This window comes from Gymnodraco acuticeps, unplaced genomic scaffold (assembly GCF_902827175.1).
Source record: "Gymnodraco acuticeps unplaced genomic scaffold, fGymAcu1.1, whole genome shotgun sequence".
Lineage (NCBI taxonomy): Eukaryota > Metazoa > Chordata > Actinopteri > Perciformes > Bathydraconidae > Gymnodraco > Gymnodraco acuticeps.
The window spans coordinates 1,099,626-1,112,844 of NW_022990021.1; the positions used below are offsets into that span (position 1 = coordinate 1,099,626).

Genomic DNA, 13,219 nt, shown 5'->3' on the forward strand with positions numbered 1-13,219 from the left:
AGCTCAAATGTGTGACAGTTAACATGGCAGGGGGGGGGAAATAAACTGCCTCGGTGTGTGTCATTGTGTGTATTTAATCAAAATGTTCTTTCTCACTGCCTGTCTAGCGGTTGAGCATGAGAAGCTGTATTTCACCGCTGTTCACATGGGAAAAAAAGTAAAACCTTTGCGACCAAACTTCCTCTCAGCTATCTGGAGACGACGGTATGAGATAAGAGATGAAACCTGACGAGGTGGGTAGTAGAAAACAAGAGTTCTCCTTTTATTTCTCCAGCCACAACATACTGTCCAATTACAGTACAGACTCCCAATTTTAAATTTGCACACATCACAGTTTAAAGTTTTCAAATGAAAAATACAACACAACTATGAAAAAAAGACATTTGCACAAATTAAAACCTATAAAAAATATAAAAGCTGTACTCTTAAATCTCATTTAGACAAGTACCATTTCAAGAACATAATGCACAATAGAGCAGACAAATTTAACTGAACCATTAGTTTCTTTTAAATAGAAGGAAAATACATCATTTTCATCATGCAGAGGTTGTAATATTAAATAACGAATCAAACAAAAATAATATATACTTCTCTATATATCTCTCTCTTTTAAAATTTCAAGTCAAAGCACTCCCGTCCCTTATATTGGGAAAAACAAGGTTAAAACACCAGAGGATCCACAATGCTTTCATTAGCTGCCATCGTCACATGGCCTTTTGTCGAAAACATTACATCTTTTTGGCACAGAAAAAGACGTTCATAATGGCAGTAGCATTTTGCATTATAAAAGAGGGCGGAGCTGTAGCTCTTTTTCCGTTATAAAATTTAAAAAAGCAACAAAAGAAAGAAGAAAAAAAACATTCTGTGCACCGACATCAGTCAGGAGAGTGGCGTCTCCCCCCAGCAGGGTGTGAGGCAAGCAGTAGGAGCAGCCAAGTCTACTGCAGCATGCTCTTGATAGTCTTGTTGGTTGATTCATCATTCAGATGCTTGGTTGTGTACCTGCAGGGGAGAAAATAAGACTCAGTGACCAGTTCACATCTTCCGGCACAGTGGTATACAGATCAGATCCCTTATTATAGTCTTTTTCATCAATATATTATAGGTCTCAAACAGATCATTGTAGCGTGCCATAAACCCCTCTGTTTCAGCCCTGTTTTAAAAGTGCTGATTCTCTGTCTGTAGCTTTAAATGCAAATGAGCTGCTACTGGCCACGCCCCTCTGCAAGATGATTGGTTAAAACAAAAACACAATGGTGCTCTAGGAGGAGATTCAGATTGGTTAACCCAGAAAAACATTGTGACATCACAAAGTGGCCAACATCTGATCAGCTCATTCTCAGACAGGTTTTTATATAAATGGATCAGGACAAAGAGAGGGATAATAAATGTTCCTGAAACGTTATGGATCTCTTAACACAGAGGAGACACATTTGTATGTATAAAAGAAAAAGTGGATTTTGCATAATAGGTGACCTTCAAGAGGAAAGTTGCAAATGTAGTAATGTGAAGACATTTAGGAAAAGAAAACGTTTAAGCATCAAAAGCACACGTTTGGCAGACAATATGCCTCACATTATTGAATTGGTAATACTGATACTGTAGGTTAATGTTGAAGCAGAATTTCACTGTCATTACTAAGTGGAGCTAATAAGGCTGCAACTAACAGATTTAATAGAGGAAATAATCAGCAGAGCAATCTGTAATGAAATTAATTATTATCTTTTGTCAATTAAATGTCAAAAGATCAAAGTGAAAACGGTCTGTAATAATTCCCAAGAGCCCAATGTGACGTCTTCAAAGAAAAGGACCAATCAACATGCAAAATGATACTCGGTTAACTTTCATCGACAAGAAGGAAAAGCTTCGAGTCTTCACATCTGAGAGGAAGCTTCCAACAAATATTTTCTAGTTTTCCTTTAAAATGGCTGTACAGTATAACATTTGAATTATCAAAGGAGTTGCTAATAAAGTCTAATGATCAACTTAAAGATTTCTGGATGAATCGGGGCAGCACCAGAAGCTAGTTTTTCAACTTATTCTTTATAGTTAATAAGATTAGTCCGGGGGTTCCAAAGGCAGGGGTTGGACACCTCCAAAGGGTTACGAGATAAATCTGATGAGGTCTTATGGTAGAGGATGTAAGAAAATAATACCATATGCTTTCCACATTTATTAATATGTTTGGATTTTTAGACCTTTTTGCACATTGCGTTACTTAAAGGGGACCTACTGTATCATGCAAAATGCACTTTTGTACATGAATACGTGTCCCCGGTGTGTCAGGGAACTCACCAAGTGTCAGAAAACACAACCCTCTCTCTTTTCCTCTAAACCCAAATCTCTAAAAACGGGGCTGCAACGGATCTGATACAGACTGATACAGATTTGAAATATCTCTGACGTCAGAAACAAGGAGCTCCGCCTATATGGGCAACTCTCCACCTATCAGGGGAATGGGGGGTTGGGCCACGAACGTGTCCGTTCACAGGAGACCGCTCGAAAGCACTGGAGACGCTGTAGTACATACGCCAGGCCTGTAAGTGGCGCTGTAGTCAGGGGCGCCGCCAGGGATTTTGGGCCCCATGAAAATATATCACATTGGGCCCCACCACCAGGCACAGGCCACTTTGTTTATAAATTACCTCGAGGGCCGTACCAAATGGTCTAGCGGTCCGTATACGGCCCGGGGGCCGGAGGTTCCCCACCCCTGCTTTAATATAATAACATTAGTATTAATATCATAACCAAAATGTCGGTGATTAATATTTTGTTTACCTCAAACAGACTGATCACTCAACGCTTCAAACTGTCCATCATCCAAACAGACTAAAAGCAGTTTTTTGTTTTATGTAGATCATTGGCTATGTGGGAAAATACTGTGTTTGAAATGTATAATTAAAATTAGATGTTAGCTTTTTGTTTTGATATATATATATATGTTTTTTGTATTCCAGTCTCCCTTCAAATATGTTAAGCGGCATGTCAATCAACACAATGCTGCTCACCTCCTTCAGTTGGGAGAAAAGCTGGTTCAGGTTCAGCCTTATGGGGGGACAGGGCTGCTGAGCCTAGAGATGGATCTGTTGGTCCTGGCACCAGGGGGAGGGACAACTGATTTAGTATGAATAGGCGCTAAAAATGTGCCTGCATTTATTAAAGGTAGGTAGGTAAGAATGGAGAAACCAGCTTGAGTGCTCTAGAATCTGAAAGTACACAACCAAAAAAAATCTGCCCCTTCCTTCAGACTTCCTTACAGAGCCCCTCCTCCAACACACACAAACGCGCACATGACCAATGAGGGCACGAGATTTGTGCACAGTTGGAAGGCTGACAGGCAGGTAGGCCATCCAATTATTTTAGCCGGGCCGGCTCAGATGATTGGTCGTGCTTTTTACAGCGCCACGGCTTCCACAGATGAATTTTTTGTATGTATTTATTGTCAAAGCATTTAATGTATTCATTGCTATCGGGATGTTAAGAGCATGGAATATAACAAAAAGTGTTTCTGAAGTGAATTACCTACCCCACCTTTAAATGTCAGCTAAAAGAGCAGTGAAATGAAAAACCTCTGAATTGTCTGTAAAGATATTAACAGTAGCCTACTTAATGTCAGCTTAGTAAAAAAAAAACATTAGCTAACAGACTAATTTCCACCACTCATGGACCACACCTTTCGCCCTTTTGTCCCTCTCTCTTGTCTTTCTCTCCTTTCTCTTCTTTTCTTAGAGCCTGACTTTTTGAGTCGTTGAGACATGGTACAACACACTTACATAGGCTAAGTACTAGCATCCCTCCTCACATGCTTTCACTCTCTGCAAGTGCCGGTACCGAACCGGATTTGGAGGCAGGACCAAACCATTACATGTAAATAGAAGGGGGTGTACAGAGGCTTTGGGTAATTAACTTTTGGAAGAAAATAAGTTAAATGAATCGTAAGTTTAGTGAGTACTTTATCAATATAACGTTCTATTAATGTTAATTATTGAGGATTGATGAAAGGTTACTTAAAACATTTTTCTTAATGTTCTAAACATTTTGGGGCCCCCCGTCAGTCACGGGCCCTTAGAATCGTCCTAACTTTTCACCCCCTTACGGCGCCCCTGGCTGTAGTCACAGAATCAGCCTTTGCAAAAACAGTGCTGGAATAGAGCGAATAGAGCAAATAGGGCGAAATGAGGCATGGCTAAAATGCATGATCTGTTTGCGAAGTTTTTTTTTCAAAATACCAGACATGTTTTATATAGGTATGGCCCTACAATATATTATTCAAATATAGCATGATAGGTCCACTTTAAATTAACGGGGAAATGGGACATCTGTTTTAGTTTAACCACTCAGACTCAACACATAAAAATGGGGCCAAAAATAGCCACTTTTTTTTCTAAACCAGCCAAAAATGAAAGGAAACAATGTTTAAATCCAGAACTAAAAATCTACCCTGAAGATGTAGTAGAGTAAAAAATACAATATTCTACCATAACATGTAGTGGAGTAGAAGGATAAAGTAGAAAGAAATAGTACCTCAAAGTTAGATTTATATGTATACAGTGCTTGAATAAATGTACTTTCCAATTGCTTTCACAATTCCATTCAACTACAATATGTTTGTCATCCTCGGTCAGATCAGAGATAAAACCACCAAAACAAAGTCTGACTCCATGTGACCGGGAAGTGCCGCCGAGCCTCGGGCCCCGGTACAGATGTGAGGTCACCACGGTAACGGCCCATCATCTGGAGCAGCTGTGGGCTTTAGGTGAAGCGGCTAAAAAACATTTGGGAGACTGTGAGGGGGGGACGAGGTGTCAGAGGCAATCGGGCATTCTGGAGAGGCTTCCACACCCAACCCGGATCACAGAGCTCACAGCTGACCCCGCTGGACTGTGCGTCACTGGGGGGGGGGGGGGCTGCTCATGAACAGGCACCGATATCTTTCACCTCACAGCCCTCTCTTTTTTTACAATGCAATCCAACAACTGGAGCTACAATCCCATTTCACGCTGGGCTGTAGGGGGAAAAACTCAATTAGGTTCCACCGGTAGCTCACCTGAGAGCGTTGAGGAGGCCTTCCACGCTGTGCGGAGGCTGATCTTTTAGGACTTTGATGCAGCCTTTCATCTGCGGACAGGAAACACTCTGTTAGCTTCATATAGCACGCTGTGAAGTGGGTCAGTGGAGTACAAATTCAAAGCGCTTAAATCTTTTTAATTGCCACTTTTTATACTCCACCTCCACTAAACTCCACTTTGTGTATCTGACAGCAGTAACTTCTAATACTATTTTCAATTTTATTTATTGTGATGAACTTTAAAAAAGGCATAAGGAAAGGGATCCGCCTTTATGGGATGAGAAAATGATCCTATATCTTACAAAAAAACACTTTAATAGCCTCTTAGATCAGCTTAAGAAAAAACAGGGGTGTACAACAGGACTATGATGATTAGAGTACGAATATGATGCATAATGTGTATATCAAGGAAAGAATATGGTATAAAAGTGAAATTTATCCAAAGCATCATAATAGGTAAACATTGACAGGGAATTGTATTACTTTTACTTTCCATACTTTAAGTACATTTAGCTGAGAAAACGTAAATACGTGTACTGTACTTGGTGTCTTAAATGCAGGACTTTGACTTGCAGTGGAGTATTTTCATGTCAGGTTTTTATCACTTCAGTAAAAGATCTGAATCCTTATCCCACCACTACACATGGCTTTACTCACATCGATTTTGGACGACTTTGCGAAAGCTCCAACAGGATGGACGTAGTCGTACAGGATGATGACCCCCACCATCACCCGGAGGCAGAAAGACACCGTCTCCTCACTGGCAAACCGGCTGCGGTACTCCCTGAAAGGACACGGAGGAAGGGTCAGGCGAATGAACCCATGAAGTAGAGGAACTGAAGAGGGTCTTACTAACACAGGAAGTCACTCACGGCGTTTCCAACATGACTTTACACACACTGGCCATCGTGCTTAGGCAGTCTGTCGTGTTCTCGATGGGCAGGTTCTTATTCTGTAACGAGATGGAAAAATAAATGACAGCATGCTTTCAGAATATCTGTTAAGTGTTCACAGTTTTTGGCACCGTCATTCTTACCTCTGATACAAACTTTGTTGTGCCGTCACTTAAAGCTTTCAGCATGGGCGTGGCATCGGCGTAGAACAGAGATATCCGATTAGCCAGTTCATTGTTGACCTCATTCTCACATTCCGCCTGAAAATCAATAGAAATAATGACATTATATTTTGAAATGCAATCATTCTCTTGAGGTCAGCTACATAACAGAGTTCCTGGCACCCATGAGGACTGTTCAGCCCAAAAACACACAAATGCATAACATTTATCCTGATGATCTGAAGGGATAGTAGACGTCACAAGCTGTCTTTTCCGAATATAAAACATTCGATGGACGAAAATAGCCAAGAAAGCTTTGTAGGAAGCATAAAGGGAATCGGCATTGAAGTGAATTATTTGTTCATTTTCTTATTACCTCTGACAAATGCAGCTGGGCCGTACTCCAGATCTGAATTTAAGTAGTAATCAATCCAGACCAGTCCGCACAACACTTCTTACATTATGTTGTTCCTTTCTGTTTTAGCGGTGCATGTGTTATTAATCCACGTCCTTCTTCACAGATAAACAAAAGCTGGATCAGTGTCTCTCTGTTTCCTGTGACAATCCATCATGCTGTTTAATGTCTAGTTAATGTTATGGACAACCAATTTTATTTCGGTTTTTCGTTGCGATAAATGAGATTCCACTTGTCCCGGCAAACAAAGGAAAGATAATGATCATGGGTGTCTCAGGAGTCCGATATGTTTACAGAAATATAATGTCTTTTCATGAGACAGATGAGTGACACATCTAAACTGCTCTTGAAAGCCTTTCTTCAAAAGCTGCTGCTCTTTACTGTGAAATTACAATAATATTATTAAAACCCATAATTAACTCGTTTTATGTTATGTTTCCTGAAGAGGTTTCAACTCTTAAGAAAGCACGAAACATAAAATGTTGTCTGGAAATATTAGATGTTTTTTTTTCATTGTTGTCATGCAGCTGCAATGAGTTGCACATTAAAAGGAATTGAATTAAAGTGAGAAACACTGATATGAACCTGCTCACCGAGCCCTTCTGCTGCCCCCCCCCTCCCCTGGTTTCCCAGCTGACTAACACGTCCTACTACTTTATAGTTTCAGTCTGAGCGAGACATTAAAACACCTGGAGGATAACAAAGAACAAGGTGTCTCTTGAACAGCCTGTTCTAAATGTGTCCGCATATTTAAATCATAACATTGTGTCCTGCATTTATTCGTTTTTTTATAAAAAGGCTGACAGAATATGAATAATCTCCCCAAAATCTCAAACCGATTCATGTTTTAACAAATGATGACATATGAGCTCAAAGACTCCGTTACCGCGGGGACAGATGTGTTTCATCTCAGACGTCGGAATGATTCAGTTGCCTGAGCGCTGACTAAAACGCTGCTGTGTGAGAGCACGGCCTCCCGAGCGTCTGACAGGTCCTAACGACAACTTGTCTGGGCCCATTTGCCTAATGGCACATTCTGCTTTGGAGAATAAAACCTCCTGTCAGCCGGTCAAAACTAAGAGCAGCTCATTGTGCACGCACGGAAACACAAATCTCCACTTTCCTGCATTAAAACGATCTCGACATGCCCTTGAAGCTGCTGAATAAAGATGTATATGGAGGGCATGTGTCCTTAGAATTTCACATGAAAACTATTGTCTGCAATGAATACAGGAACACTTTAGTATGGAGTGAGCTTTAGTGGCTCCACAGATAACCTAAGAAAAAAGGTACACTGGCACACTTTTAGGTTGCAACTCAAAGAGACTTATACTTTGTTGTTTTTTTAGATAACATAAAGCCATATGGACGAGCTTACATCGCACTCATTGGACACCTTTGTCGTCATCATCAGCGCTATATGCATCCATGTTGGGAAATCTCAATTGAAATCCTCTTGTGACAGGATGTCTTCTACTGCACAGACTCCACATTGACCTGCAGTTAGGCGTTTCATCTCTGGAGGGATTGGGCTCGAGCTACTGATTTGGGATCAGTTTCTTCCGCCACGCGCTGCTGCCCAACACTTTGTGCTTCAAACTGGCTGACACTCCCCGTGGGGCTCAGGTTCATGTAGCGCGACGCTTCCTGCCGCACTCCCCTCCGACTCATGGGGGCTCTAACAGTTTGCAAACTTCATCCATCACTCCTGCCTTACTGAGCGGAGATTATAATGGGAACTGATGGCTTTGAATCAGGTCGGAGAATAGAGTAATCATGATGACGCACATTTTTGCATTCGATCAGGGCCAGCTCCATGGCAACTTTTATAGGAATAGAAAGTAACACATTTTTCTATTTAAATAACCTCTGATAGTGGCACCATTGGCATAAGCTATTTAACATTTTATTTGTGTTTCTTTTCAAACATTCTGCACATTAATGAAATGAAAAGATATAAAAGGATCAGAAGGGGAGTCAGGAAAATATGCTTTCTCTTTGTGCTCCTTTCATCCAATGCATCACAAGTAGTGACCCAGTGTAACCTAAACATTGATTAGAGAGGGACAGAGTGTGCTCACCGGTACGTTTTTGATTCGCATTCGACTCAGAGTTCTCCTATAGTAGCTGAAGTCATTCTGAATGGCAGGATTCGTCATCTGATAAAGAAAAACAACAGAAAAACATCTTAATAGGGAGATAAAGAGACTAAGGGGGAGAGTGTAGGTGGCACCGCCTGCAGCTGGAAATTCACTTCTGGATCAAACACGCCATCATGACGACACAATGTTTTAGCCAACAAGGCAGAAACGTAGCTTTGGGGGAAATGACATGAAAAGAAGATGGATACAATTACAGTTTTATTTGCTGAACTGGATTTGTATCCTCTGACACTCATCTCCCTTTACATCCCCGCTCATCCTGTCAGGAACTATTTGGTTATTTAACAGTCGGGTCAACAATTATAGAGCTGACAAAAAAGGTATAAAGGGTCTCATTAAGGGGAGAATGGACAAAGCTTGCTCTGATATAATTCAAACGTACAGACCAAAATAAAAGGCCATTTTTGATTCCCAAAAATATGAATCGTCTGGTTTTACCGGGAAGCTAAAAAAGTGACCCCCTCAAACGGAAGCCAACCAGAAAGCTCCTTTCAAACGTCAGCACCAGTGAGAGCTCATCATGTGGTAATTATCCTCGTTCCTGTATGAGCCTGTCACAGTCAGAGCATCACTGGCAGCATGCTAATCCCGCTACAATAGGCTGGTACTCAGTCTGTGTCCACTGCGTGCACCAGGAGAGACAGGCTGCTGAGGGGGGGCTGCCTGCCGCACAGACACTTTAACTAGGTCAGAAGCCCGTGTATGGGTGTGAAAGATTGATGAATAGGCCTGGCATGCCACCTTGCACCCCCTACCTTCATGTTTTTTTATCTTGCCAGTCTGGGTAGTGGGCACTAATTGGGACGTCGCTAAAAATCGCCTGGGGGTGACGGGGCGTGTTAAGTTTTTTTTAAGGAGCGAGGGGTGAATGGGAACCAGTTCACCCATTGTCTAACCAGATAAGTGCTCACAAAATTATGTTTTTGACAACTGCATCGGCCAATAACAGCGCTCCATTTCTGGTGTTTTCTGGGTTGCCATTTGCGCCTTCAATTAATCAATCAAACTTCATTTATAAAGTGCATGAAATGTAACATAAATTACTCGAAGAAACAGTTAACAAAAATAAGAACAATACTACCTATCACTACCAGTTCATCAACATAGCAAAACAACTTGGTCATTGAAAAAAAAACCTTAATACCAACAGAAGTCGGAATAAAACGATTAAATGAAAGGCCAAATCAAGAAGGTAAGTCTTGATTCAGCTCTTAAATGTTTGAACATTCTCTTAATTCAACTTCTTGGAGTTTCATCCTCCATCATTTCCTAAAACCTACTATATGCAGAGCTGAAGTCAGGATAACGACAATTAGCAGAGCTTTTCCGCTATAGCCCTCATTAGCCATTTCACTGACATCCACTGTATTATAAACAGCCAAGCAGTATCAGGAATCTAATTAAATGCTAATCACGCAGTCACTGGCTGCCGTTTAAAAATGCAGAGCTAAAAATCTATTCGGGGGCATCAGCAGCTTGTAGGGCAGCGAAGAGCTCTGGTTTGTATCAGAGGATTAAAGTGCAGAGTTTAAAATCAACATCTTAAAAAGGTGAGTTGGAGGTGTAAAAATTGAGAAATTGATACATGGGATCTGTGGGAGAAAGGTCGTACTTTAAGCTCGTCAAAGCGCAGTGTGAAGTGCAGGATCTCGGCGAACTGCTTGGCCAGCGCCTGCTCCCGCTCCAGGTGCTGAGTGGGGTCGTCGTAAGTCTCGCTGGTCAGAGCTCCCAGAAGGCTGTGCAGCGCCGCCTCTGTGTAAAAAATGTCAGTGTTAGAGGTTTCGTCAGAAGAGGGCGGCAACAAAAACATCAGCCTTCCTGTGGAAAATGCATATGATGAGCTTTGATTCATTCTGTAAGGACTCTTCATGAATCTTTAACCTAGAGACACTGGCTGTTAAAGTCTTTCGGGACACTATAGCTGCTGAATCATATCCACTTTCCGTCTTTTTTGGTGATCCAAGCACCAAGTTTACAGCTCTACATGTTAAGATGCAAAGGTCATAAGGAAGAGGAATACTGCACATAGCATGGGATTTGTGATGCGTGTTCAGATATAACCTGCTGTACAGTTGGTCAATAAATCAATTGAATAACATTACAGGGCTGCAACGTATCACTTCTTTTCATCATGCATTATTTTCTCATTCATTGATTGTCTATGAATGTGAAAATCCAAATGTAGTGTTTTGTCGTAACAACAGTCCAAATTAAAATACGTTTTAGTTCATAATCATATAGAGAAAATGAACTTGCAAAACAAAATTATTTAATTTATCATGTCAAATATCTGATGGTTCCAGCCTCTCAAATGTGAAGATTTTGCTACCTTCCTCTGTTTTATATTCATTTAAAATGTATAGCTTCAAATTTCAGATGTTGTACCATATCTTGCTATTTTCTTGATTAAATGACAAATGGTACATTTTAAGAATAAAACAATAATATTATTGAACATTAGTTGCTTCCCCAATGCGGTCAAATCAATTTGGTATTTAATGTGTTGCACTTAATCTTAACTTTACAAGCCAGAAAACGCATCTCATCATAAAGACTAAAGCTGCTGTTAATCAAGGTCTCCTGTATATTCATATGTACAGTTGGGTTTATTTATACGGCCCAAAATGACTTATATGCCAAATGTGGACCCTCTTGCTAACTAAGACCCCTACATCTGGATATGGAAAGTTGTATTTATGGACAATTCAGGAAGAGCAACAGAGAATACTGCTCCTGCATGTGTGATGGATGAGGCCAGAGAACAATAACTAACAGAGATGATAACACGGTGAGATATGTCAACAGTGTCAGCCGGCTGAAGCCTCCTGATTAGGACTCCGACAGATAATGTAAGGGGGGGGGAAGCAGTGATGGTGCCCAAACTGCCCAGGGCCCAGTGCCATCCTGGGGGAGGGGGGGTGGGGCAGAGTGTGGGTAAAGGGGGCGGGCCGAGAGGCTTTCCTGCTCAGATGCAGATGAGACATGGGACTAATTATCTCATCGGCATGAAATGGGGGGGGGGGGGTTGGTCGGGCGGCACGGGGTTTCATTCAAGCAGGATTACACTCATTGTTTTGACAGTAAGTAAATACAAAGCCTGTGCCATGCCTGGACATACCATACCCCCAGAAAACAGAGCCATCATTAAGCATGCGCCGGCAGGGAAATGAGGAAAAGATTAAGTGAAATGTAGTGAAGAACTTCCACACAAGGAGTATTATCAAACAAATATGTCATGCTCAACCACACAGTTTTTAAAAAAATTGAAGAAAACCTTTAAAGCCCAGAGGGAATTTGTATTTATAGATGCAGAATCCAGTCTAGACGCTGAACAGAGGCTTCAATAATGACATAACCCAGAGGAGCTCGACATCTGAAGCGATGAGGCTACCAAATGAGCGCTTTGGATGGATTTACTGGAAGTGTACTTTATAATTCTTCTTGATTACATATGACGATGAGCATATCAACATAACCTAGAAAAGGGCCGATTCAGACTGCGGTGTACTTAGGATAATCGAGCGGGGACTTCCAGGAGACGGACAGTGCTGGCAGGGCAGTAAATTGAGCGTGTTTGCCGTGCCGTAATGACTCCCATCTGCTTGGGCCAGCGTTCGCAGCAATGAGGCTGATTAAAAATGGCCTTAGTGGTGCTTTTTTTAACCCCACCCTCTACGTCCCAGTCAAAACAGAAGTTCAGATGGAGCTGCTTTCAGGCCCTCAGAAATGAACCACTCTAGAATGCCGGGAAGTCGGGGATGGGGGGGCTGTCTGATCTCATTAGGTCATGGCAGAGCGGGCGAGCAGAACGCGGGCATGTAGAGAGGGGCGGGTCAGGGAATGGCGGGAGTTTAGTCTGGTCTACAGTGTGACAATAACAAACCTATAGTCTTGATAATTAGTAGTAGGTCTTTAACTAGAAAACTAGTAGCTTTAGTAGTGTTATTGAATTGCTGTGAATGCCAGAACTAGTCAGTAGAGCAGGTGAAAACTGTCCCTTATGTAACTGGTGTGGTTTCACTAATCAGGCTAAAATGTTATTGTGGGGTTTCTTTTGTCAAAGTAAGTAAAGAAAATATCACCATGGCTTCTAGGCAGATCTGTAGCTGGAAAATGAAAGATTTTATGTAAGCAATGTTAACTTTAGAGACAGATTTAGGTGTCAATGCCTGCAAGAAGTAGTAGCATTCAAACAAAATATGCAAAAATATACCTTTAATTCTAGGTAGGCCTATATGTTTTTCTGTCAGCAATTATAAATGCATGTCAAAGATGGATGTCAATCTAAGAACCAGTAGTTGGAGCATGCTAATCTTTCCCTCCATGTGCCAAAGTTATTTATCAGGAGAAGAATGTATCAGCTTTTCAAATGTGATGATTTTGTAGCTATTCCATTCTTTACAGTTTGTGTAAAACGATACTGAAGGTTGTTCACAACTTTGACTCACTAAACAAGCAATAAGAATACAAGCTTGGATTTTATGTAGTTGAATAGAAGAAAATGTATATTATTCTGTATA

At 41.2% G+C, this 13,219-nt stretch overlaps 1 protein-coding gene across 4 annotated transcripts in view; it reads right to left on the reverse strand.

Moving 5' to 3' along the window:
- Nucleotides 1-231: 231 nt before the first annotated feature.
- fam49bb (family with sequence similarity 49 member Bb) overlaps nt 232-13,219 on the reverse strand; it is a 33,567-nt gene continuing 20,579 nt past the window's right edge. For all 4 annotated transcript variants that reach the window (XM_034214119.1, XM_034214122.1, XM_034214120.1 and 1 more), the window contains 7 exons: nt 10,312-10,451; nt 8,619-8,696; nt 6,105-6,221; nt 5,941-6,020; nt 5,726-5,852; nt 5,048-5,118; nt 232-1,002 (listed from right to left, as the gene is read on the reverse strand). In XM_034214119.1, the coding sequence (XP_034070010.1) occupies nt 939-1,002; nt 5,048-5,118; nt 5,726-5,852; nt 5,941-6,020; nt 6,105-6,221; nt 8,619-8,696; nt 10,312-10,451 (677 nt within the window). In that variant the 3' untranslated portion in view covers nt 232-938. The remainder of the gene's footprint in view (nt 1,003-5,047; nt 5,119-5,725; nt 5,853-5,940; nt 6,021-6,104; nt 6,222-8,618; nt 8,697-10,311; nt 10,452-13,219) is intronic.